The following is a 25662-nucleotide window of genomic DNA, read 5'->3' on the forward strand; positions in this document are numbered from 1 at the left end:
AAAGAAAATTATCATGACAGTGAAAGTAGTTTTTCCAGTGTAATGAACCAATTTATTTGTGTTTTTTTTAAATGTCCAGTCAGTAATAATAAATAACCTGAGGAAAACATTTGAAATAAGACGTGACCCTTCAGATGCTCATCTGGCGTGTATCATAGAGATTTTGTATACCATATAGATAAATTACATTTTGAAATATAACAGGTTCTAGAATTTGTTCAAGGTTTTGTTTGGCCTTTTAATTTGAAATTTGCCCAGTCTGCAGGACAGGTTTGTTGGATTCTCCCTTCTGCAGAGGCCCATTGGCATATAAAAAAGCCTTCTGCTTAGCTACCAAATTCTGGAATTCCCTCTGTTTAGAACTAGAATTGGGCTCCACTTTTTTAGAATATTTCTGAAGAGATATCAGTTGAACTTGACTTGAAGTGTTTCTAGTATTTATTTTAGTTTAGTATTTCAAATGATTCCATGTCTTAATTTTTTTCATTCGTTCACCTAACTTGCTGCATACTTTTGTTTGTTCCTTTTGTCTCTGGCAGTGGCATATAACTTTTTTGTTTATGTATCTCTGAATATTCAACTATTCTTTCCTATTTTCATGATTCCACTTTTAAATTCCTCCAACAGTTCCAGGTTTTTACTTTTTTTTTTTTTAGCTTGGCCCTCTTTGAGTTTTCTAGTTCTATTAGTCTGTCTATCAGTTTTCTAGTTCTATTAGTCTGTAATGGGCCCTGTGTGAAGTTTTTCTCATATCCCTTATTATCAGCTTTTATTTCTCACCTTTCTGCAGTAGAATTTTAATCCAGAGATCTTTAAGAGCTGTCATGGAGTGGTACGTTCCCCTTCACTGTAGGTATTGAGCTATCTGTCCAAACTGTTTTAGTGGATTCTCTACCAAGCAAGCTGTTGGATCCTCTGAGATTCCTCCCAGCTTTTTCTTTCTAATCCCTCAGATTACTGTTTTACTGCCAGTTTTTCACCTTGCCTTCTGGTTCTTTATATTTTAATCTATATATCAACTAGGTCTTTCATGCAGGAGTGTGCATTTAAGCAATAGTAAACTTTGTGTTAAAAACTGCTTTTAAGGACTGTCACCTTTTTTAATTTTCTAATTCTTTCTTATTGGCTTATCAACTGTTGGGTTTTAATGAAATTTACTTTTCCATACCTTCTAGAGGTATATGAGGCCCATTTTCCAGGCAAACTGGCCCTTCACTACTCTCACAATAGCTTAATTGTTGCCTGTTCCCTCTGAATTTTAACAATGTTTATTATTGTATGATATCAGTGAGCTTAGTCAGTGCCAGAGAACTGACTCACAAGGTAATTTTTGGGTAATTAACATGTGCATAGAGTAACTGGAATATTTGGAAATAATTATTTCCTGAGAAAAGTTTAATTACATCAAGATCTTATACAGTTATGGGATTTCTTCCACAGAGGGGCTTGCCAGACATCCAGATAAGTTTGATGTGTTGAAGACCTTATACATTTCCCAGACTTTTTAGTTCTATATTTTAGTAGAATGCCATTATTATTTTTTGCTGTTAGTGCTCTTCTAATTTTATTCATTTGTGCAATTTCTTTGTCACCTCAATCTTCACAGTCTCTGAATAGTTTACAAATATTCAAATACCAATAAAGTAAAATTACATTTTAAAATACTTGTAGTTCCCAGGGAGTTTAACCTGTCTCCTGGGGACATTAAGTCTGAGGTGGCTCAGGAGTTCATGGCCTCCATGGCAATTATGGACTTGTACCAAGTATTTGAGGGCCTGATAAATACCAGGGGTTGCACATTAGATCTGATTTTTGTTTTGTAACATGATCTAGTGTTGGAGAATATTGCCATCAGTCTGTTGCTGTGAGCAGATCACTCTCTGATTGCACTCTGACTTGCTGGTGTCACATGCACACACCTGCGAGGAGATAGGGTCTGTTTGATCAACCTGCCCCAGACAACAAATGGACCCTGTTGGGTTCCTGAGGGACTTTGGAATTTTTCCTGAGAATCTCATAGGCTGCTCAGCTGAGGCCTCAGTTGTGGCCTGGAATAGGTAGGTGACTGAGACCTTGGACTGGATTGCTCCTATGCAGTCTCTTTCTGTGTGCAGATCCAGAGGTGCACCTTTGTTTTCTGAGGAGCTCTGGGAGATGAAGCACCAGAAGAAATGCTTAGAGCACTCTTGGCAGAAGACAAAAAATGAATCCAAACACAAGTAACAACCCATATTTGGGCTTACGTTGTGACGATAAGGGCTGCAGATGCTGTTATTTCTTCACCCTTTTTGCAACTGCAGTAACCACTGTGCAGTCCTGTTTAGAGTGAGCCATTCCCTGTTGGGGAGGGATGGGTCCTAGGACTATCTACAGGGCCAGAGTAAGTAACATTCGTGCTGTCTGACCAATAAAGTTGCTCAGAGTTGGACTCTGACTAGGCAGGTCCAAGTGAGTTGGGCACAGTCTTACAATATCATCTGGACTGAGTTTCCTTCTGTGACTCCCAGTGAAGTGGACAAGGTATTCCAAATTAGGCTTCTCCACCTGATTGTTAGATCTAAGCTCCTCCTGGGATGTTAAGGTAGCCCCGGATGTGACCTATGAGTGAGTCCATGTGATGGTATCAGTCTCTGGGGGATGGGGTATTCCCCCCAGCCTTGAAGGAGGCAGTTGTCTCTCTCCTTTTCAGGAGGCCATTACTGGGCTCCATCATGCTGGAAGGCTATCATCCAGTTTTCATCCTTCCCTTTGTGGGAAGGATTGTTGAGAAGGTGGTCAGGCAGCACTTCCAGAGGGTCTTGGAGGAAGTGGTTTGTCTGGACATGTTTCAATCAGTTTTCATACCAGGGTACAGTACAGAGACTGGTCGTGCTTGTCAATGACCATTGGCAGAGCCAAGGTGGGGTTGGTGCATCCATCCTTGTGCTCCTTGATCGGCATTCTCAGTCCTCCTGTTTAATATCTACATGAACCGCTGGGTGCGGTCATCTGGCAGTTTGAGGGCTGGTGCTATCAGTATGGTGATGATACCCAATTGTACTTCTCAACCCCAGGCTGTGAAGGTGAAGCTATTAATTTACTAACCCAGTGTCTGGAAGCTATTCAGGTCTGGATGAGGAAGAACAGACTTCGGCTCAATCCTGAGGTCTGGGACATTTTCATCTTTGGTGTTGGATGGGCTTGCACTTCTCCATTTGAGACTATTATGCAACTTGGGCCTCCTTGACTTGCAGCTACTGCTTGAAGTGCAGGTGGCAGCTGTGGCCAGGAGGGCCTTTGCACAAATTCACCTTTGCACCAGTTGCACCATTTTCTCAACTGAGGTCCTTCAGACAATCACTCACACCCCAGTGACCTCACAGTTGGACTATTGCAGAGTGTCATATGTGGGGCTGCCCTTGAAGACCATCCGGAAGCTACAGCTGGTCAAAAATCCAGCAGTGCATGCAGTAATGGGCACTCCTCACTGTGCCCATGTGTCATTGCAGCTGCAGAAGCCGCATTAGTTACTAGTCAACTTTGGGGAGCAATTGAAGGTGCTAGTTATCATCTATAAAGCCCGGTTATTTGAGGGGCTGCTGGTCTAGAGTTGTTTTGCCTGCCTGTCCGGTATGGTCAGGAGGAGTGGATTGTCAACTTGTAGGACCAAGGAAGCATGCCTTCTCTGTTGCAGTGCCTTCTGTCTGGAACAGCATCTCCCCGGAGATATGTATGGCTCCCACTCTTTGAGCATTCCAGAAGTTTCTGAAGACCTGGTTCTGTTCCCAGGCCTGGCATTAGGCCTGCTATTTTTTTTTCCCTGAATGTTACTGTTGTGGTTTTATTCAGGTGGTCGTTTTACTTTAAATTGTTTATTTTTAATAATTTTAAGCCTCTCAGAGTTGGACAGCCTCAAAATCCAATAAGTACAAAATTATAATAGTTTATATCCAATAAAGAGAAAAATATAAAGACATGAATAAATATATATCTGCATATATATATATAGGTGCGTGGGCTGTACAGTCATTCTCCCGATTTTCAATTGTCGAAATGAAATTTTGGTTAGGGTTCACAGCCGTTATAGATTGATGCTTTACATTTATTTTATTTTCTGTTATGTTGATGAGTTTTGTGAACTATCAGATGATTTGTTAGATGGAAATAATTTCATGAATAAATGTACATGCCACTGATGTGCAATTGAGAGCTCTCTTAAGCTCAAGAAAATAATATATAATTGTAATATAATTTTTTAAAGTGGTCATTAATGAAGTTGTTGCTTCTACTTTTACATATACCAAGCTTGTAAATGTGTTTAAGATGTTGGTCTAAGAGCATGGAGACCCAGATTCTAGTCCACTGTCAGCCACGGAAGCTCACTAGGTGACTTTCAGCCAGTTGCCCAATCTATCTCACAGATTATTGTGGGGAAAAGTAGAAGGAGAGAGCTTCACATATGCTGTCTTGTGCAACTGAATGAAAGGATGGATATAAATCAAATAAAGTAGGAAGACTTATATGAAAAATTACTTCAGAACCTTGTACAAGCAGCCTCTTTTTGGTACTGTAGTCTTAAATATAGCAGTAAGGTGAGCCGTGCTTTTTTCAGCATGCAATTCCAAGTTATGAATAAATTTCTCTAACTGAATTGCTATGACTTTGCATATATTGCTAATATAACTGTGTTTTATTTGTTGTGCTTGTTTTGGAACTACATCAGGCAAGTTCTGTTTTCCTGTAATGGGAAATGCATTGTTCTGTTCTGTGCTACTTTTCCCTCTTCTGCGATGACCTTGTTTCTTTTACATGAACTACCATATTTAACATTTCTTTAGGGTTGAGGAGGTATTGTATTCTTCTTTATTATGAAGGTACTCGATTAAGAGTGTTTGATATATTACTATTATGTGTATTTGTAGAGACCGCCTTTCATGCCTCCTCCTATGCCACCCCCTCCTGGTATGATGTTTCCTCCAGGAATGCCACCAGTATCTACTCCTGGAACACCAGCCATGCCACCTAGTGAAGAGATATGGGTAGAAAACAAAACTCCAGATGGAAAGGTCAGATTTATACCTATTAACAATTATAACAGTAATTGTTATGACAGCAAATGTTTAATTCCAGTCAAAGAATTATGTTGAATTGTTTTATTTTCTGAAAGTTTGAGAACAGTGATAACTGAAAACAACTCTTTGTTGCTCAAAAAAGTTGGTGGTGTGGTAATCAGTTTTATTAAAAATGGCCAGTGGACTCACTTAACATGTTTTAAATCACATTTTAAATTCTCATGGGAAACAATGGAAAGAAAAGTTAAAACAGATTTTTTTTTGTGGGCTGCCTAAACTAACCACCAGAGTCTTTTTTAATTATGATGGTATACAAAATTTAGCTTGAGGCTAAGTTAAGTAATTATCATGACTAGATAGTATAGGGAGCCTCGGGTGGCCCAGAGTGGTAGGCGGCAGTATTGCAATCAAAACTCTCCCCACAACCCGAGTTCGATCCCAGAGGAAGCTGGATTCTCGCGTAGCCGGCTCAGGTCGACTCAGCTTTCCATCCTTCTGAGGTCAGTAAAATGAGTACCCAGCTTGCTGGGGAAGGCAATGGCAAACCACCCTGCTATAGTCTGCCAAGAAAATGTTGCAAAAGTGGCATCCCCCAAAAGGGTCAGACATGAATCGGTGCTTGCACAGGGGACCTTTCACCTTCACCAGATAGAATAGGATGAATTGAAAGTTATGTAGAGTAACATAAAAATATAATTTTCCTCTAGGTTTATTATTATAATGCACGGACACGTGAGTCAGCGTGGACTAAACCTGATGGAGTAAAAGTTATTCAACAGTCTGAATTGACCCCAATTTTAGCCGCCCAAGCTCAGGCGCAGGCCCAGGCTGTAGGTGCCTCGACACCTACTACTAGTAGTCCTGCATCAGCAGTATCTCCATCTACATCATCAAGTAGCTTGTCTTCTACAACATCTACTACTACAACAGCTACTTCGGTTTCGCAAACAGTTTCCAGTGAGTAAAATTTGCAGAATGAAAGAAAAGAGAGGGTTGGGAAGGCTTATAAACATTAGAAATTATTTATTATGTTATTTGTTGTATCAATGTAATTTTGTAGGTCTTCATGACCCTCATGTATATGCCTTAGATACGTATAGGATTATCGTTTATGCTGTTAATCAGTGCTTAAATGGAGCACTGTTTGAAGAACAAGCACATCTGCATGGATGATTTGTATTGTAAACAGCCTAGTTATTCTGAGGGGTACCTTTGTAAATGAGTCAGGTTATTTAAATTGTGCACCTGTCCTATGTGCATATTGTTGCATTTCCACAGTCTCTAGTGACATTTGTATCACAATCAAAATATCCCATTGTTTTAACAGGAAAAAAGCACTTTAAAAAAGGAAGGGGTAAATTTATTCAAGATTTTTCTCAACCTTGTTTGTCTCTTTTGATACAGATACTAAATCTGATAATACATGAGGAGTAGAATGCTCATATTCCTTTGAAATTCTGCCTCAAAGCTGAATTCTAGAACAAATTCCCTGTTTGCTTATTACAGCCAATGTCATCAGCAGGAAAATGAATGACAGTGATCTCTAGGGTTGCACTGTGCTTTGAATCTGATCTCCAGAAGCTACTTCAAAATTTGAACTTAGCACTGACCTTGTAAACACCTTGATGTGCTCCCAAGAAAAGCACAGCTGCTTTAAGGTGTTGAAGACAGTGCTACATTTGTACTTCTGTAGGCTCCAAAGCACTTTTTGAAACACTGTACCTTCCAGTTCCTTAACTGACTTGCTAATGGAATGTACACTTTTGCTCAAGAGATGAAAAACCCTGCATGCTTACTTGCTTGAAATGTCTTCATATTTCACAAAGAGATGTTTGACTTCTGTCAGCATTTGTTATTAAGGGATCAGCCAGTGACAGTCCTAATCTGTTAAACTATACATATGCATGCATATCCAGTAGGAAAGTGTAAGAGCAATCACAATGGTTAATAATATAAAACTTGTCATTATTACCTCTCCCAAAATAACCCTAGGCAATTGTTTCTAAAGCCCTGTTTTAGCTTACAAAATAGAGAACTAAAATCCTTTATTTTTCCATATGTTTAGCACCTATAGCTCTTCAAATGTATTTCTTTCTTCTTTCTCTTCCTTTTCCTTCTCCTGAGTTTGATGACTCTGCAGCACTCCAAACTCACGACAGTTCAAGGAAGAATGGTTTGAGCTTGTGAGAAGTGCTGAATGTTGTGGTATATTAACCATGTTCAGCTTATATTAGGAGTGTCTGATTGACCTTGTAGTATAAAGATGAATATATGGCAGTGATTCGTAAGAAGTTTAACATATAAATTTCTAGACCTGTAGATGTCTAAGTATATATTTTAATGTAAAGTGGTTAAATATAGTTTTGTGTCTTTGTATATGTGTGTGTGTGTGTGTGTATATATATATATATATATATATATACACACACACATCTCTCTCCAAAGTTCATTCCTACCCACCATCTGTGTAACAAGCATTTAAACCAAGGAGGAAACAGAAAAAAAATGTTAGGGTTCAGTTCATATAAGCTGCAAATACATAATTGGTGTACTTTTGTTTCCATCTGTCTTTTACTTGGCAATACAGACAATTTGTAGAAAGTAGCAACAATTGTTTATATTTGTGACTCGTGAAGCAATGAGAATGTTACTAATTAGACTCTTTTATAAAATTGTAGATTTATTTTTTTTTAAATGGCAAAAATGCGTATGATCTGTTATAAAATTAAACACTTCCAGTCTGGGGAGCATTGAATTTCTGAATTACTAAACATGTGTTTCCCCTTTTTATTCTTTTTGGATCTATATAAAAATATGTATGTATTGAGTAAATGACTTCTAAATTAATCCAAGTTGCTGCTTTTCCTGATTTCATTCAACATGACTTATGTTAGTTTCTTAAATGCAATTCAGAATCAAAATGTAGCATTGAGCTATCAAATGTAGTATTAACTTTTAGTGCCACCTGGAGGTGCTGTAGGATTCTAAAAAGTTTGTAATCCTTCAATTCAAGCTTGAAAGATTGGATGTTATAGTCCTGTAGTGCTTTCCTTTTGGTCTGAAATGTTTTGTTTTTGTATTTCATATGTTCAAATACTCTAAGGGAAATTATTACCTTGGTATACATTTATATTATTACATCCATTTTTTAACTGACTATATATTTACTGTTTAGTGAATCAACAAATATATTCTGCCATTGCTATGAAGTTTTGTTAGGTGAATTGTATAGAAAATGTGGAGGTGAAATGTTATAACTATTATTAGAAGAAAACTGAAAAAACTCAGAATCAGCTATTTCAGAAGTATACCTCAAATATGCTCTTGAGGTGAGTGTATGGATATGGGGTAACTTTTTAGAGCTACACAGAGTAATTAATTATTCTTTGAAGCACAAATGACTTTGAAAGGATAGAGCAACTTGAGGATGTTAGTTCTAACTCTTAAACCTGTTATGCAAGTTTTTACTGCAATGAAAAAAAGCATGTAAGTTCTTAAGCAGCCTCTTTGCAAATTGTTTATATATTTCTAAATATACCCAGCTTTGCAAGGAAGTCTTGGTGAACCCTATAAAATATACAATTTGTATTGTATGATTCAGGGTTTCAGATGTTTGTTTTCTTTATCAGCACCTACAACACAAGACCAGACCCCCAGCTCAGCTGTTTCAGTTGCCACACCTTCAGTCAGTGTTTCAACCTCTGCTCCTTCTGCTACACCTGTGCAGACTGTACCCCAGCCAGTCCCACAGACGCTGCCTCCTGCAGTTCCTCATGCAGTTCCTCAGCCAACAGCAGCAATACCTGCTTTTCCACCAGTAATGGTACCTCCATTTCGTGTCCCCCTTCCTGGCATGCCTATTCCACTTCCAGGTAAATTGGGAAACAATAACTGTCTTATTAGCCACATGTCCATGTTGTCAATTTGTTTGCACTCATGTGTCCACTGTGTATGCAATTTGCCTGAATCCTCTTCATTTAAAATTTATTGTTAAAATTTGGAATTTTTAGATAGGCTATTTAAAGCAAAAAAACCTAAACAGCACTCAGTATCTATTTTCATTAAAATGAAGCCACATTTTTTGCTTGAGCAGAATACATCTTGTGCTTTAACTTAAAGTGTCTTTATTTCAACTTGATATTTGGAAGAAATTCACCTTGTCTGTGATACTTAGGTTGCAATCCTTTAGAACTTAGCTTACAAATAAGCGGCCTTAAACTCGATAAAATATGCTTCTGGGTAGCCATGCGTAGGATTGTGCCATAAGAATGAGATATTTGATGTTACTCTCTTCGAAAATAAGTGTTATTGTGTATAGAAGAAAACTTGTATCTTGAACAAAACAGTGAATGTATTCAGAGGTTAACTATCTTTTAAGCTGGCTAATTACCTATAAAAGCTTATCAAAGGATTAATTGTCAGAAATGAGTTTAAGCTCAGTTGGTAATAGCAGTATTTATTATTTAGAGAATAGAAGAACCTTTGACCTCATATGTTACCTGATCATAATTTTCAACAGCCCCAGTTGTCATGACCGATAATGAAGGATGCTGAGAGTTGTAGTTCAGCATCCTCTCTCCTGATTTAAGGCCTTTATGCATACATGTACTTGATAGATACTAAATTATAGAATTATAGAATACTTTAGACATTAAGAGTTATTTACATACTGGTAACTGTCAGGTGAAATGTATGATTAAAAACTTGGACTACAATACCTGACAGCATGTGTGGTTGGCTCCCATTTTATTCTTTTTACTCCTTGTAAAGCTATTCCTGAAATATGATTTGGTCTGGAAGAAGGTTCACAATTATAGACAGATATTTAGAGAGACGCTATATGTACCAAAATCTATATTAGATCATTTGCATTTTCAATTATATATTGGCCATTTATTTAACATTTTTGTGTGACTTTCCTTTATTGCAAATCTCAGAATGATTTAAAATCAACAGTCAAAATATAAAATACAAACAGATTAAAATAGTATAAAATAACTTATTCAGTTAAAAACTGGGAAAACAGGGAAATTAAAAGCCATTCATAGAAGGCTTGGGAAAGTGACACACCTTCTATCTCAAATTATAACCAAAGGTTCCTAATGAATTTCAGGGAAGAGAGCATTTCAGAGTGGAATGTAATGTAATCTTAAATCACACTTGATTGTTCCATATTTCCATTTAAAATTACTAGAATGTATAGCTTACACTCTCAAAATGAAGTCGAGTGTCAGGGGGATGTGCTTAAAGAGAGATGTCCAGCTGATAACCATGTTAGTTGATTAAATCTTTTCTTAATAAACATATTTCTTTACTCAAGACCTTGTTTCTTCACTCCTTCCTTTGTCTGAATAACAGGCCAGAAATCTCAGGTTAACTAAGTGCATGCAAACCAATAGCTGTGGCTTCTGCCATTTGACAAGCCAAGAATTAAAAGTCCAGTTAAGTTATAAATTCATGTCCTGGATTTTTGGAAAGTATCAAGTGTGGTTTCCTTGTTTGGATCTAATGGAAAGACACTTGCTTTTCCTGGCTTACTCTTCCAAAGTAATAATCCAATCATAGAAATACATTTGAAAATGGATTCATTTTAACTATAGAATTGGATCTTTTATGAGAATGGTTGCTAACATTGCAACCATTCTCAGTTGTCTGGAAGTACTTTTTAGAAAAGATATATACAGTGTCAGTTTCATACTTTGATACTGTCAGTGTCATGCTGAGAGATAAGGCAACATCTCATGAAATGCTAGTTGTTTGTGCTCTGCGACTTGCCAAAATGTTTGGTTTTGTAGTGGAAACTCAGTGTTTTTATAACATGCAAAGTGAAATTCTACTCGCTATTTTGTAAAGTATCAGTATTCTCTAAAATATCACTGTGAATTATAGCTTGTTTTAGCAGTCTATTTTATTTTGTATATTAATATATTTAGATTTATTTCCTGCCTTTCCTCCAGGAGGTCAGGGCAGCTTAGAGAGAGATCCCATTTTATTTTATCCTTAAGCTTGAAACATTTCCAGAAAGGTCAGAATAGCAGTTTCACACGTGAAGCAAGATAGTTTTCAGTTGCATCTGTTGAAATAATTTAAAGCAAAAAAATTTGCACACCTTTACATGCTACCACGATACAGTTTTTCCCACCTGTGTATTACTTTGAGCTCTGTTTTTCTAACAAAAATTCCTGTCAGGTTGGAATACTATTTTACTGAGGGGAAAAAAAATACAGGACTGGAGCATTTTAGATTCTGAAAAATGTACTTTCACTTTGCCAATAAATAAATAAAGTGATTAGGAGAGAAGTCCAAGTTCATACATTTTGTAATCCTAAAAGCTTCTTTGTTGCCACAAGAACTAGAATCTTTATTATTTTTTTATCCAATAATTAAGGGAGATACATAATTGATCTGTTTAATAATTAAATAAAAAATAGTTTGCCTTCAAGTCAGTGTTGAATCCTGGCAACTGCCTGGAGTAGTCCCTGCAGTTTTCTTGGCAAGGTTTCTCTGTTTGCCATTGCCTGCTTCCTAGGGCTGAGAGAGAGGGACTGCCCCAAGGTCACCCAGCTGGTTTCATGCCTAAGGTAGGACAGAACTCATTCTCCTGGTTTCCTACACCTCTCCTAGTGTCTTAACCACTGCACCAACCTGGCTCTCTGTTGTATAATTACAACTGCAGATTTGAAAACCAGTCTCATACAGTTTATACTTGTATTTGTAAATATAATTACTCTTAGTTTGCCTATTTGTTGTAAAAGGTAGCTATAGATTTGTATGTCAAGGTTGGCGAACACTGTTTTCTTCACAAATTTTGTACAGGTTCAGTAATCTTCCATACATATTTAACTGTCAGCACAGTTGGGTGTAGGAGTAATTTCCAGTGCATAGAAAGGGGCTTCTTCTTAATAAAAATGTGTAGGAATGCAGCCCTGGGGTTGTTCAAACAACTTAGCTGGCATAAATTCAAAACGTTTATACTTTTGTTTCATGGAAAAGTAAAATTAGAAAAAATACTATCTGGAAGCAGTTAACAATACAAATGCTGTTGAATGATACTTTGACATTTTTGTATTGGATACTATTTTATTTTGGTATGTGTGCTTGAACTGAAAATTAATTTCATATTTGGTTACTAAATAATAGATGGGAGTGAAAATATTGGAAAAGCATTCAGAAAGTCTCAATTTTTTCATACTAAGTATTAGGAGACATCATAACTATACCTCTATTGCCGTTATCTTCTTTAAATAATCTCTTATGTGGAAACTCATTCCACGTACTATTTCCTCCCTGCTCTGTTCGTTACGGGATGCCTAATCTTACATGATCTGCCAATCAGTTTTTAAATATAAACAGTTGCCAACTTCGTTCCTTTCAACAAATATACTTAATCGGATCTTTTCGAAGTTATCTTTGCCACACAGTAATTAGCAGGGGAAAAAAAGCTCCCATGTTTTGGAGAGCTTATTTGAAATTTAGACGAGAATATTTGAGGTGAAAAAAAATTATGAGACAGAGCTAATATAGGCTGCTAATGAGCCATCAACTCAGCTTTTCTGTTTCTTTATTTTGCCCTGTTTATCTTACCACTTTTTATCTCAGTTTACTTCCTTACCTTCAATCTGGTCTTTTTTTCCCCTTCCAAACTGATACTTCCTTGACCTTCTAATTAAATGTTGGCTTCTCAACATCACTATTCTGTTCTAACCTTATTAAATATACAGCAGTCCTGTAAGCACTTGTAACTCAGCCCTATTGAACACAGTGGGACTTATTTCAAAGTAAACTTGCATACAATTGATTTGTATAAACTGTTCTTACTTAAGTACTAGATAAAATTATGTAAATAGAGCAGAATAAATATGATTTATTCTCATAGCATTGCTTTGTAAGGGGGTGAAGAAGCGTATCCTCAATGAATTTAAATCCCTGGGTCATTGTTAGATTATTTTTTTTTAGAAAGGACTGATGTCTTCTAAGTCCTCTTGCTCATAATAAAGCAAGATTACTGCAAAACCAGTAATTTTCTGGCATTACTTTAATAACATACTAGCACAAAACTGACTTTAAACCTACCTACTTATTTCTTGTTGCCGTTGGAAAAAATGGCATGCTAAATTTCTAGCAGAAAATTGATACTGCTCAGATTCCCAGTGGTAGCTGACATACAGTGGCAGCTTTCCAACATGCTTGCTTATCCATTTTACAGGTGTAGCAATGATGCAAATAGTCAGCTGCCCGTATGTAAAGACAGTCGCTACCACCAAGACCGGTAATTTTTTAAAAACATCTTAGTCTGTTTTGTCTGTAAGTTGGCATGGTAGTGAATGTTGTTGTTTTACCTTTTATTTGCTTTTCCCAAATAACTGGATTTCTATCTTTATTTTCAAAATATAAGTATAGATTTCACATGTAGCCAGCAAGAAACTTTCCCAATTAACTGAAATTATTAGTTTAATTAGTATGAATTTTCTGCAAGTTAAAATTACTCATGTGAATCTCTTCCATGTCCATGTTTTGTTTTTGTTTTTCTTTGTGGGGATACAGTGCTTGGTTTTCCCCCTCCTGCCATTTGTACAGTGACCAGACCTTGTTTGCATGTTAGTGTGTTTGTGTTTGTGTATATATGTTTAAGTCTGATGTTTAAACCAATATTATGAAGGTTGTTCTACAGACCTATATTTCATTCAAAAATAAGTGGCATTGTCACTCAAAACTAGATTTATGTGGCACTAAGCCTGTTCTTTTTGTTAACTTAAAAATAACACATTGATGCACTTAAAACAAAAATTCTTAACTGACAACACAATTATAGAGAAACTTGAACATTACTGATTTAATTAAACAATCATTATTTAACCCAACAGCTATTTTCTTTCTAAAATTGTAGTAAGTATTCTAAAACTCTTCTAAGTAAAGTTCTGGTCTAGAAATAAGATACTTTAACATTAACCTTCAACAAAAATATTTTTCCTGTTAAAAATTACTATAAAGAGGCAATCTGTCAAGATTGGAAAATTTCCAATATTCAGGTTGCAAAGACATAGAAAAATACTGATTCCTATAAATGGTTACTGCCATCAGTAGGAAATGGAACTCATAAGTTTCTCCTCTTTTTATAGTGCTTTCATATATAAAACTCCCTTGGTAGATCACATACTTTAACTAGACAAGAAAAAGCACTAAAAGTGATTATTTACTGATATTCACTCTGCAGTGGTTGGCTTTTTTAACTTTACTACTGTTATTGTTAAAAGTACTACTTTTCAAGAGCAGTACATTATTTATACTTGTTTAATGCTGAGAACTAATATGAACATTAGAAAACTTTATAACATAAATGGTACAACTTCACATGGTATGTCAAATGCTGATTACAGTTTGTGTTATAAGTAGGCAGTTGTGAAATCAAGGAATAATAATTAAATTACTAACACAGGGATGCTATTTAGAATAAATATGTCAACTATTATTAGTACCTTGGTTTTCAGATATATATTGATTTCAGGTTGATGGTTCTAATTCACAAAGTTACTTTTCATCAGTATTTGCCTTTTTATTGCTCCTTCTTATGTAGGTGTCTTGCCAGGAATGGCTCCTCCCATTGTACCTATGATCCATCCTCAGGTTGCTATTGCCGCCTCACCTGCTGCATTGGCTGGAGCAACAGCAGTCTCTGAATGGACAGAGTACAAAACAGCAGATGGAAAGACATACTACTATAATAATAGGACCCTAGAATCAACATGGGAAAAGCCTCAAGAACTGAAAGAGAAAGGTACAATGTTTAGTTTTGGACTGTGTATACAATGTAAGTTGATTTGGAAAATTAAGACAAATTGCAGTGAACCCTCAATTTAATGGACTAATGGGATGAATATGTATTAAAACCAATTGTCCATTATGGCGTATCTGATTTGTCAAGACCAAAAATGCACAGGTAAATTAGAAAACCTGCCTTATTGACAACCATTTGCTTGGGGAGTGGGGTTACTGGGTTACAGTTATGATGATATTGGATGAGTGAGAGGCTTGAAGACAATGTCCAATGAGCCTTGGAAGACTGTCTCCTCTGTTGAAGCACTCAAAGTTTCAGTAAGATTCAGTTTGTTAACAATTTATTTCTGTTTGCAAAATTGACAAAGCCATTTATCACTTGACTTTATAATTTATTTTCAATTGGTTGGTTCTTATATTAACTGAGTTCCTCTTAGTTCCACTTCACGTATATGAAATTTGCTGAATTTGAGTGTTTGAGCACTGCTTCGTTGCAGACAGTTTCCTGTGCTAGATTGCTATATTTTCTAGGCCTAATTTCAGATTTTTTACTGCTAGCATTTATCTCTCTCACTCATTCATCTACCTTTTGCTATATGAAAATTTGATGCGGTTGATTTCTTTGTACAATACTTATCACAAACACATGCAATAGACATTCCTGATTCTAAATTTTCAGTCAACTCTAATGTTTCTTTTAGACTCAGATTTTTCATCCCTCCTGCCCCCCTTCAAAGCCATGTTTGATTGTGTATTTGTTTTAGCTACAAACATTATAAGTCATGATAGTCAGTTCAGCTGGAACTCAAACGTGAGGTATGCTCAGAAGTATATCCACTTTTTAGGGGAAGCTACAGTGTCTAGACTGCTTTGGCCAGTGACATTCAGACAAATACTGTATAATATTCTGCTATTGCCTGAAATTCAGGTTTTGTCTGTTAAATCCAAATTCTACTGATTCAAACTTGGTAAAATCAAGAGTTTAGTATAGTTAGTTAATGTATTTGTACCATTCTGCAGCAATTCATATAAAACACAGCCAATAATATTGGTACCCTTCCACTTTTCCCCGAAGAATCCCAATTTGCCTTGAAATAAGTTGAAACTGGCACAAATTAATGGTACCAAACACAAGTCTACAGGAAAGCTACCCACACTAACCAAGTGCTCCATTACCAAAGTAACAACCCAACAAAGAGGAACTGTGTAAGAACATTATTCAGACGAGCACTAACGCACTACAGCAACCCAGAACATCAGAAAAAGGAAACAGATCACCTATACAGCATCTTCCAGCAAAATGGATACCTACTCAACTTTATCAAAAAGTGCCTCACCACTCAACCCACTACAACCCAACCAACAGAAGCTATGAAAAGGATAACACTGCCATACATCAGAAACATCTCAGAAACCACCAACAGACTGTTACAACCACACGGCATCACCGTAGCACATAAACCAACTAAAACTCTTCAGAATATCTTAAACAATCCAAAAGACCCAGTAGCCCAAGAAGAAAAAACAGGAGTCATCTACAACATTCAGTGTAAGGACTATAACAGCCACTATGTAGGACAGACAGGCAGAAGACTAGCAGAGCGCATCCACAAACACCAACTGGCAGTCAGAAGACACGGTGAAAGCTCCTTAATCTCACAACTCATGGGCAGACTCAACCATACTTTCAACTGGGAAACTGTGAACATCCTAGACCAAGCCAAACCCCAAAATGCCAGAGAATTCCTGGAAGCCTGGCACTCAGACAAAGCAGCCATCAACAGACACATAGAGGTAAACAATAGTTACATAACAGTCAAAAGAGACAATAAAAAAGCCAAAAGACCAGAACAATCAACATCCACATATGCAAAGATTAACACTAGGATTAACACCAGATGAACAATCAAACAGCAAAGTATACCCTAATCAAGGAACTATTAACTCAGTCAATCAACCAAGCAGCAAGCAACAGCCCAATCAAGGGACTCCCAAGGAGAGAACAACACCTCCACCAACACAAGCTGGACAATCCATGGTATATAAACAGAGAGCAAGGCCCACTCCTTTTTCTCACTGAAGATGTTGCCTAGTCTGGCAGTGAAACATCTGCAAGAAAACAATGAGGCTCAGAGAGCACCAAGGACTCCACAAATTAATGGCACCCACCATTCTTTATTCCATACTGATGTTGTGCATGTTCTGTTCTTCTAGGCTACCCCATTCATTAACTCATCTTTTAAAAAAAATATAATTCTTCAAAATTTTAACATGTTTTTTTAATGACATTAATTTTGAATTAATTCACTGGGTTGTAATGAATTTCTTCAACAATTGCTCTACTATGTACAGATGATAAATTGCCTATTGTGAATCCTGACTATCTAATTTGCATTTTGTTCTTCTCCTGCTTTGGACATTTTTAGTTATTTTGTATGGTTGATCTGAATTTTTGCTCTGAAGACTGGTTTTTAGGATTTTCTCATGTTCTCCAACACATTTTCAATCTTCTTTTATATTCCTCTTCTTTTTTTTAAAATAAATGTGTCTCACGGTTTCACTATTCTCTCTGTCTCTGATTTTCTTTTGCCTCTGAGTTATTGAGAACTGTAGATCTGTAGTGATTTCTTGGAATCTATTTCTTCAGTGCTTTGCTGTAAGGAAGCTTGCAATCTTTTATAATTTTTCATTCAGCAAAAACATCTGTTTTTAGAATCAGGTTTAAAAAGACCAAGATACCAGAGGTTTAATAGGTTAGGAGAACTTTCAGAGAGTAAGAGGAAACCCAGTTACATTCTATGTAGATTGAAAATGATGAAACCCAGCCACAAAACGCCCAGGGAAAAAAAGGCCACCAAAAAAAACAGCCATTACAGTACTTATAGCCTTCAGAACTGGAAAATAAGATTCTTCCAGGTACTTAGGATAGCTTCCTGCAATTCAGCCTCTGTCCTAAAGGATTCTTGCTCATTAAAAGCATAGTCTTCATTGCCCTTAACTTGTGGGTGAGAGGGTTTTATGAAAGCTGATTTTGATAATTTTTGCCCAGAAAATCAGTTTGAATTTATATTAGTGGAAAGTAAAAGATATACAGCAAGTGGAAAGTAAATAAAAAAATTATATATTTTTCTTAGAAAAAGTAGAAGAAAAGATAAAAGATAGCATTAAAGAACCTGCTGAGGATCCCTTGCCTATGGAAACAGAAGAGGAAGAACCCAAAATGGAACCCATCAAGGAACTTATAAAGGAGGTAAAAGATCTGATATACCTAAAGACTAATTTGATATTTGTTTGTTCTTTTAATAATAAAAAGTGAAATCAGGAGTAAGATAACCTAATGCCATCTTGAAATTACTTATTGAACTTACAGTATTTGCCATTTTCTGTAGATGGTGTCTAATTCTCTAACTGCATAGTTTGTTTTTATATTTTACAAAGTTTTTAGAAGTAGTGTTTAATATTATTGATTATATGAAGAAACAAACAGAAAAACTGTGTTAAGATTTATTCCAAAATACTGCAATTGCAGATATTGGAAATACATTTTAAAATAATTCAGTACCTTAAATACTGAAAACTTGACTATTATATTTTGAAATGTAAAAATAAAAATCAATTTGCAAGTATAGAAGTGACGAAAAGATTTAAATTTTATAAGATCTAGGTCTTTGATACATTTTATATTGCTGAGGTTTTAATAAATAGTGGGTTGGTTTAAGGGTTTGTATCTGTTATTAAGAAAAACCTTAAGCAGAAATCGGAAACCCTTGTGAATCATGTGAGAAGTCAACCTTTGCTGATTTTCCTCTTCAGTTCTTGGCACCATTTTCCGTTTGCTGCATTCTGAAAGATTCTTCAGCACTCTTCAGCAGAAGAGTGGTGAATTGGTGATGATTGCTCCCACTTCTGTTCCATCTGTGGAAATATGGCACTGGATATAGAAGAAATTGTACCATTAATGGAAGGAAGGCTTAGATCTAAGTCATCTATTTTCTAAAAATGTGTTTAATTTTTATTCAGCCTAAGCATAGTTTAACTAATCTAGTTTAGAAATAGTTGTAATGTTCATGAAAACATTTTTGTTCTTACTCAGATATCAAATCCAATCTTTTTTTATTTGTTTGTGTCTTCTTACACTAGATCTTGCACAAGTTATGGTACAGCTTATGTAACTACTAGCATGGGAGGGTGGAACTGAATCCTATCCAAGAGATGGATTCTGTGTACACACAAATGGGTAGGCTGATAATATTAAGTGTTAGGACTTTAGGTGTCTATTCCTAAAACAACAAACCTCCTATCTTCTGTGTGAGTGAAGGAAAGGCAGTCCTGAGTGCTACTTGCACTTTGAAGCTACCATCTCAACTTCTTGTTTCACTACAACCCCACCTTTCTCCAGTGGAAAAGGTTAAAAATATATTATGAAGATGCAGCACCTTGATACAATGTCTTTTGGTAGAGGTAACAAGGAGAGGACTTTTAGTTTTACAGACTACATGTTGAGGCTGTTGGGAGAGATGTTTCCCATCTCTATACTAGGAAAACAGTTATTCTCTGTTTGCTAGTACTGTATGAATACAACTGAATAGTCGGTCTTGAAGTCTAATCAATTTTAAAATATTTCTCATCAGGAGCCCAAAGAAGAAGAAATGACTGAAGAAGAAAAAGCTGCCCAGAAAGCAAAACCTGTTGCTACTACACCTATACCTGGTACTCCCTGGTATGTAGCCTTTGTTCTCAAGTCAATAGATTGGTGGTGTAGGAAGGCAGTGGCAAACCACTTTCATTTTGTTGGAAAGGAAATTACATGGTCACTTGCACAAAGTCTCCAGGAGTTGAACTCAACTTCAAGGAGACCTTACTTACTATTAGAAAAACGTATTTAAGATTACTGTTACTTGTACTCTGTATAGTCTATGAAAATGAAATTTCCTTGCTTGTTGATTTTAATATAAAACTAACTGTTAATATTTAAATCCTATAATTATATAATATACTATAATTGTAATTTTTTTCTAGGTGTGTGGTGTGGACAGGTGATGAACGGGTTTTCTTTTATAACCCTACCACGAGACTATCAATGTGGGATCGACCAGATGACTTAATAGGAAGAGCAGATGTGGATAAAATTATTCAGGAACCTCCCCATAAAAAAGGAATGGATGAAGGAAAAAAACAAAGTAAGACTAAAAGTCAACTATTTGTTCAATTTTAAGTATGCTTTCTGACAGGTTATTGTATAAGGAGCAGACATAGTTGGCTGACTAAAAGAGCTCTGGGCCAGTCCTAAAAATTGGCACTTAAGTTTAGAAGTGAATCCAGAAGTATTTCTAAAGACTAAACCTGATTCTTTAAGAGATGTGCAACCCTATCCAAAAGAATAGTGGATTAATGACTAAAGCTGATTAAGAAATAAAGGTGAACTGTAAATCATATAAATAACACCTGTCTTTCATGCTTGGGTAAGTTTCATTTTCTTTGCTCTTATCCATTGCATAATTGAAAAGACATTAATTCAGAACAACAAAATCTTCCTTAGATTGTGATGGAAAAAATAAATATTTGGGTATTATCTGCATATTGGCCATACTGAATTCCAAACCCCCTAAATAACTTTTTTTTAGCAATGGTAGAAATAAAAACATTGGACACCTTTGAGCCAAATGTTGGACAGTTGTCTGCCTGTAATACCACCTGTGCAGTGTATGTTGGCTCTCTTCTGGAAGTCAAACTGGCTCTTACATGTTTCACCCCTAATAAAATAGAAGTAGAAGTTGATTGCAAATAATGAGCTAGCATAAGATGTAGCTGCAAAAAGGAAAATGCAATTTTAGCCTTCATCCACAGAAGTATATTTCTAAATCACAGGAAATTCTGTTAAGGGACTGGGTATGTTTAGCCTTGAGAAAAGACTGAGAGAGGAAATGATGGCACTCTTCAAATATCTGAAAAGATGTTGCATAGAAGCATGTCAAGACCTGTAATTCCTGAATGTACACAAAATAATGGATTGTAGGAAGGCAGATTCTGACTCAATGTTATTTAAAAAATTCTTAATACTAAGAGCTGTTTGACAGTAGAATAATAAATCCAGAGGGGTCATCAATTTGAATTCATTAGATATGAGCAGACATATATCTACAGTAAGCAAGGGATTCATCTTATTGACCTAAAGGATCCCCTTCAACTCTGTGATTCTGTATTGGAATTAAACATTGATATTGGCTTGCCTATATATAAGATGTTTATATCTTATTAAATTGTTTCTCAAAACATTGGTAGTGATGGCTTACAGGGGAGGCATTTTTTTTCCCTGATGAAGGATGTTTCTTATATCTCTTGCCCTTCATTTAGAATTAGTGAGAATGAAAACAACCCGAGCGGCTGCAAAATATTCCACAATCTTTTCTTTAAAAGTTTTCAAATATTAATTAACCTGGCACTAATTAATCCTTGATTTCCTGAAATTCACGCCTTCTGCCGTATTCTCACTGTGGTTCTTTGGTAGCCTTAGTATCTTGTGAAATAGTTCTGTGTTGTTCAGTTGATAATTCAGTTCAAATGTAATATCAAACAGTAATTGGTCCTTTCATCAATTTGAATCTTTCTTGGAAAGAGTAATAGCTTCTGGCAGTTATGCTAGAGTTGCCCACTTTTTAAACATTAATTGGAGGTTTATGTTGTTGAAGAAATTTATTGAATTTTGAGATACTACAATGCCAGTATAGGATAGTATTTTGTCTTTTAATTATAATATGGGATATGAGCTTTAAAATTTTATGTGGACATCTGTCAGGCATAAGTAATAAATTTGAATGATGTTCTGGAGAATATTAATAGGACCTTCTTTTTCAGTAAAAGAAGAGCATGAAATGTTAGAAGAAACCAATGACGATGAGCCTGTTAAAGCAAAGAAGCGGAAGTAAGTTCTTGTATGAAAGGAAGGGTGCACATGATCAACTTATCTATGACCTTAAAGCTAAGTTAACTGTTTCTTATTTCTGAGTTCAGAATGAAGGAGTATTTGAGTATGAAGAATTGACGCTGAATTGTAGCATTGGTTCTAAATGACTTGTAATGAGTTAAAATGAATTTTCATTTTATAGGAAAGAAGATAACAAAGACATTGACTCAGAAAAGGAGGCTGCCATGGAGGCGGAAATTAAAGCTGCTCGAGAAAGAGCCATTGTCCCTCTCGAGGCTCGAATGAAACAGTTCAAGGACATGCTTCTGGAAAGAGGGGTCAGAAACAATTCTCGGATTAAATTTATGTGAATTTTTCAAAATATTTCATTGTTGATGAAATCACTGAGGACCCATTTCCTAAACTGATGAGGTGCATTTTAATACGTTAAATTGGCATATGCTTTAATGTAAAATAAAGTCAAAGGGTTGGCCTCCAATCTTCCCTTTTTAGGGATAGTTGTTGAGAAAGTGATTAGTTAGTACTAAAAGAAACAATCTGCATTCTTTTCGGTCAGGGTTTAGGCCTGAGTGTAAGATCAAAACTGCATTGGTCAATCTTGTATATGACTTTAGATGGGACCAGAATGGAGGAAGTGTGATTCTCCTGGTCCTGCTTGCCTTCTCAACAGTCTTCAGTACTATCAACCATGATATCCTCCTGAACTGACTGAGGATTGGGAGTTGCATATGCTATCCATTGGACAACAAGATATTTCACCATCCCATATGAAAATTGTATTTGTATATGTTTAAATACAGAAGTTGAGTCCATATCCCAGGTTCTATTAAAGTGTATATTTTATATGCAAGAACGATCAGAACTCATAACTCTAGTTATTGGAAATTTTAATCTCCCTCACAATAAGGAGGTCACTGCTTTCTTTTTAAGTGATCAATTTGTAGATATAACAGGGTGGTGGCAAAAAAAAATTCTATAGCTTTAGCTTATAGGAATCAACTGGTGCCTTCCTCACAGTTTTGACTTCTTTTTGCTTTTGTAAATTTACTGTATATATGTATTCTTAACTGTTATTTCAATGTTTGTTGGTTTGGTCTTGGGCTGTAAATTAATAAAATATGCCCTGTCCTCTGGAATGAGGTCCCCCCTGAGATTCAGATGGTCTCCACCCTATTGGTATTTTGAAGGCCCTGAAGATGTGGCTCTTTGCCCAGGCCTTTGACAAGGATGGTTGATGATCCTTTGCTTCCTTTCCCTTGTTCCTATCTGGGGTTGTTTTCTCTGCTATGTTGTTTCTTTGTTTTGTGTTTTTCTGTACTGTTACTTGTTTTTAAAAATTTTAACAATTTGTTAAAATTGTTTTTGTTATTGGAGCCTATAAAAACATGGCTCCTCAGAAAGGTGTTTGGGACAATATAATGGTGATACGTTATATTAATTGATTGAGTATAATTGTACTAATTTGAGTTTTGTTTTAGTCTTATATTAATATTACTCTACTAAGGTAATTGTTTAATATCTACCCCTACCATTGTCAAAAATACATTTAGCACTGCTTGATTAATCAATAGTATTTGCAGTTCAGGAGTAAATAAAAAAGTGCCTCCAAATAGGCTAAATTTCATTCTTAGAAGATCCTACTAAAAGCTGAATGCACTCTAATATTTGGCCTATCAACTTCTATTTTTGGTGCACTTTCTGTGAAATGTCAGAATCTAATTTATTAAGCTTTCAGAGTCTTTTCCCTTTTACATGCTACAGAGTTGATTATATGCAGAATCCTTCAATTTATGGGGTGGAAATGGAATTTCTGATCATTCAGCAGAGACCTATGAAAGCAAAGAAAGTCAGAATACAGAACTTCAAGGCTTTCTTTTGATATAGCAGTTTTTAAATGTCACACAGTAGTGGTTATTTTAATGAGTAATTAGATATGTGTTAGTTCTGTGTAATTATGTAGAAGTTTTCAGAGCCAATTAGTGTGGAAATTTGCCCCGCTGACTTCCTGCAGTTCATCATCTATTAGTGATGAAACTGCTATAAAGATTTCGCTTATAGCTTCTTTCTAATAGAAGTCCTGTAGATTTCAAGCAGAATTGCACAACTTGTATCTATTTGCCTGAATTTAATTGCCTGGGAAATCATTACTTTCCCCACTTTATTTCTTAAAGGTTTCTGCATTTTCTACATGGGAAAAAGAGCTACACAAAATTGTTTTTGATCCCCGGTACCTCCTCCTCAACCCCAAGGAAAGGAAACAGGTAAAAGAAAAGGTCTTTTAAATAAATTATGTATTATTATTCATATTATAAAATACAAAAACAGTGTAATTAAAGGTTGAAGTGTTTGAAAACATTTGAGGCTCTTTACAATGCAGTTTTTTATTCTTGAGTTGGACTTCTGTGATATCAATTCAGCAATATCTGGAAGGTTTTAAATGACAAAAGTTTAAATAATGTAGAGGAAGGAGGAAAGGTTGTAAAGTAAAAACAGCATTTTCTATTGAGAAATAGGAACTTTATCCTTAAACAAATTATATAGGTACAGCTTTAAGTAGTTACAAACCAGTAATACTTATCCCAGATAAATTGTATCAAACTAATACCTACAGAAATAAGCAACAAAACCAAATACACCTTGATTACAAAAGAAGTTGAGTACTTTATTTAGAGTGAATTAGATGTAAAACTTTCCAAAAGGGGATTAAAAGTTCTTAATAGAACCACCTCTGAACCAAGGTCATTTCATGTGTATCTTCCATGCCAAATCATATGACCCATCTTAGATGTAACTTCATTTTACCCAAACTATTCATTACAATTTTTAGATGATATCTCTTAGGGCTGTGCAAAGCAGTGAAAAGAGATGCTTCACAAGTGCATTAGCCCGAAAGAAGTGTCTCTCATTGAAGCGTCAAAGCCGCTGTGCCCTTTTCAAATAGTGAACAGCTGCTTTGAAGCTTTCTTCACATCTGGTGTGCATTCAGAACATCTTCCTTTCACTGACAGGCCCAGTGGAAGTGCTGTCTCTGCATGTGTATGCACACACAGATAATTGGAGACAGTATTTGAAGCAGTTGTGCAAGTTTGCTAAGGATGCCTAGTATTCATTTTGAATAAATGTATTCAGTTACAATTATTTTATTGCATTGCAGAAGAAATTGCTTCTGCCCAATTTTTAGAGATTGTCTCCTTCCATGTTGGTGTCCAGTTCTGCAGCCTACTCTGTTGGTCAGGGTCCCATGAACTCTCTGTAACATTTTCAGATGACTAGAGGAACTACCATAAGGTGGAGGGAAAGTTTGCTTCTACCAGCACCATTCCATGCATCTAACTTTGCAATCTGTTACCAGTTGAAGATTTCCCTGACACTTAAACTTACATGCATTCTTCTTATTGAAAGCAAACATCTGTTCAGAGTTCTAGTTGTTTAAGTCTGTTTCTTTCTGTAACTGTAGTTTGTCACATTAAAGAATTGCAATAAAACTGCTTTTTATAGAAAGGCTTGGTGTGAAAGTTCTTACTGAAAGATACTTATTTCAGTGACTTTGAGATTCATTGTATTAGTACCTATATATTCATTGGTATTTTGACACATCATCACAAATAGGTAATCCTAGCCTACTTTGCTCTCTTGCAATAATGCTCCAAATTATATTTGCTATTATGTAGGTATTTGATCAGTATGTGAAAACCAGGGCAGAAGAAGAACGTAAAGAAAAGAAAAATAAAATAATGCAGGCCAAAGAAGATTTCAAGAAAATGATGGAAGAAGCAAAGATTAATCCTAGGTAAGAATCTTTCCCCTCTCTCTCTCTCTTTTTGGCTTTAAAACCTTTTATCAGATACCCAGTTCTAGTGTTTGTTCTATCACAACATTGCTGCGTTTATTGAGGTTTTTTACTGTATTATA

The 25662-nt window shown here is 35.8% G+C and overlaps 1 protein-coding gene across 7 annotated transcripts in view; it reads left to right on the forward strand.

The window, feature by feature from the left end:
* The window catches only part of TCERG1 (transcription elongation regulator 1), a 43925-nt gene that overhangs the window by 4150 nt on the left and 14113 nt on the right, over window positions 1–25662 (forward strand). For 4 of the 7 annotated variants that reach the window (XM_063292372.1, XM_063292367.1, XM_063292370.1 and 1 more), the window contains 12 exons: window positions 4902–5045; window positions 5759–6008; window positions 8681–8923; window positions 13258–13320; window positions 14626–14826; window positions 17960–18075; window positions 19457–19545; window positions 19845–20005; window positions 21681–21747; window positions 21932–22067; window positions 23922–24011; window positions 25422–25540. In XM_063292372.1, coding sequence (XP_063148442.1) covers window positions 4902–5045; window positions 5759–6008; window positions 8681–8923; window positions 13258–13320; window positions 14626–14826; window positions 17960–18075; window positions 19457–19545; window positions 19845–20005; window positions 21681–21747; window positions 21932–22067; window positions 23922–24011; window positions 25422–25540 — 1679 coding nt within the window. The remainder of the gene's footprint in view (window positions 1–4901; window positions 5046–5758; window positions 6009–8680; window positions 8924–13257; window positions 13321–14625; window positions 14827–17959; window positions 18076–19456; window positions 19546–19844; window positions 20006–21680; window positions 21748–21931; window positions 22068–23921; window positions 24012–25421; window positions 25541–25662) is intronic. The other 3 variants (XM_063292368.1, XM_063292371.1, XM_063292373.1) reach the window with 3 other exon arrangements.

This window comes from Candoia aspera, chromosome 2, assembly GCF_035149785.1.
Source record: "Candoia aspera isolate rCanAsp1 chromosome 2, rCanAsp1.hap2, whole genome shotgun sequence".
Taxonomy (NCBI): domain Eukaryota; kingdom Metazoa; phylum Chordata; class Lepidosauria; order Squamata; family Boidae; genus Candoia; species Candoia aspera.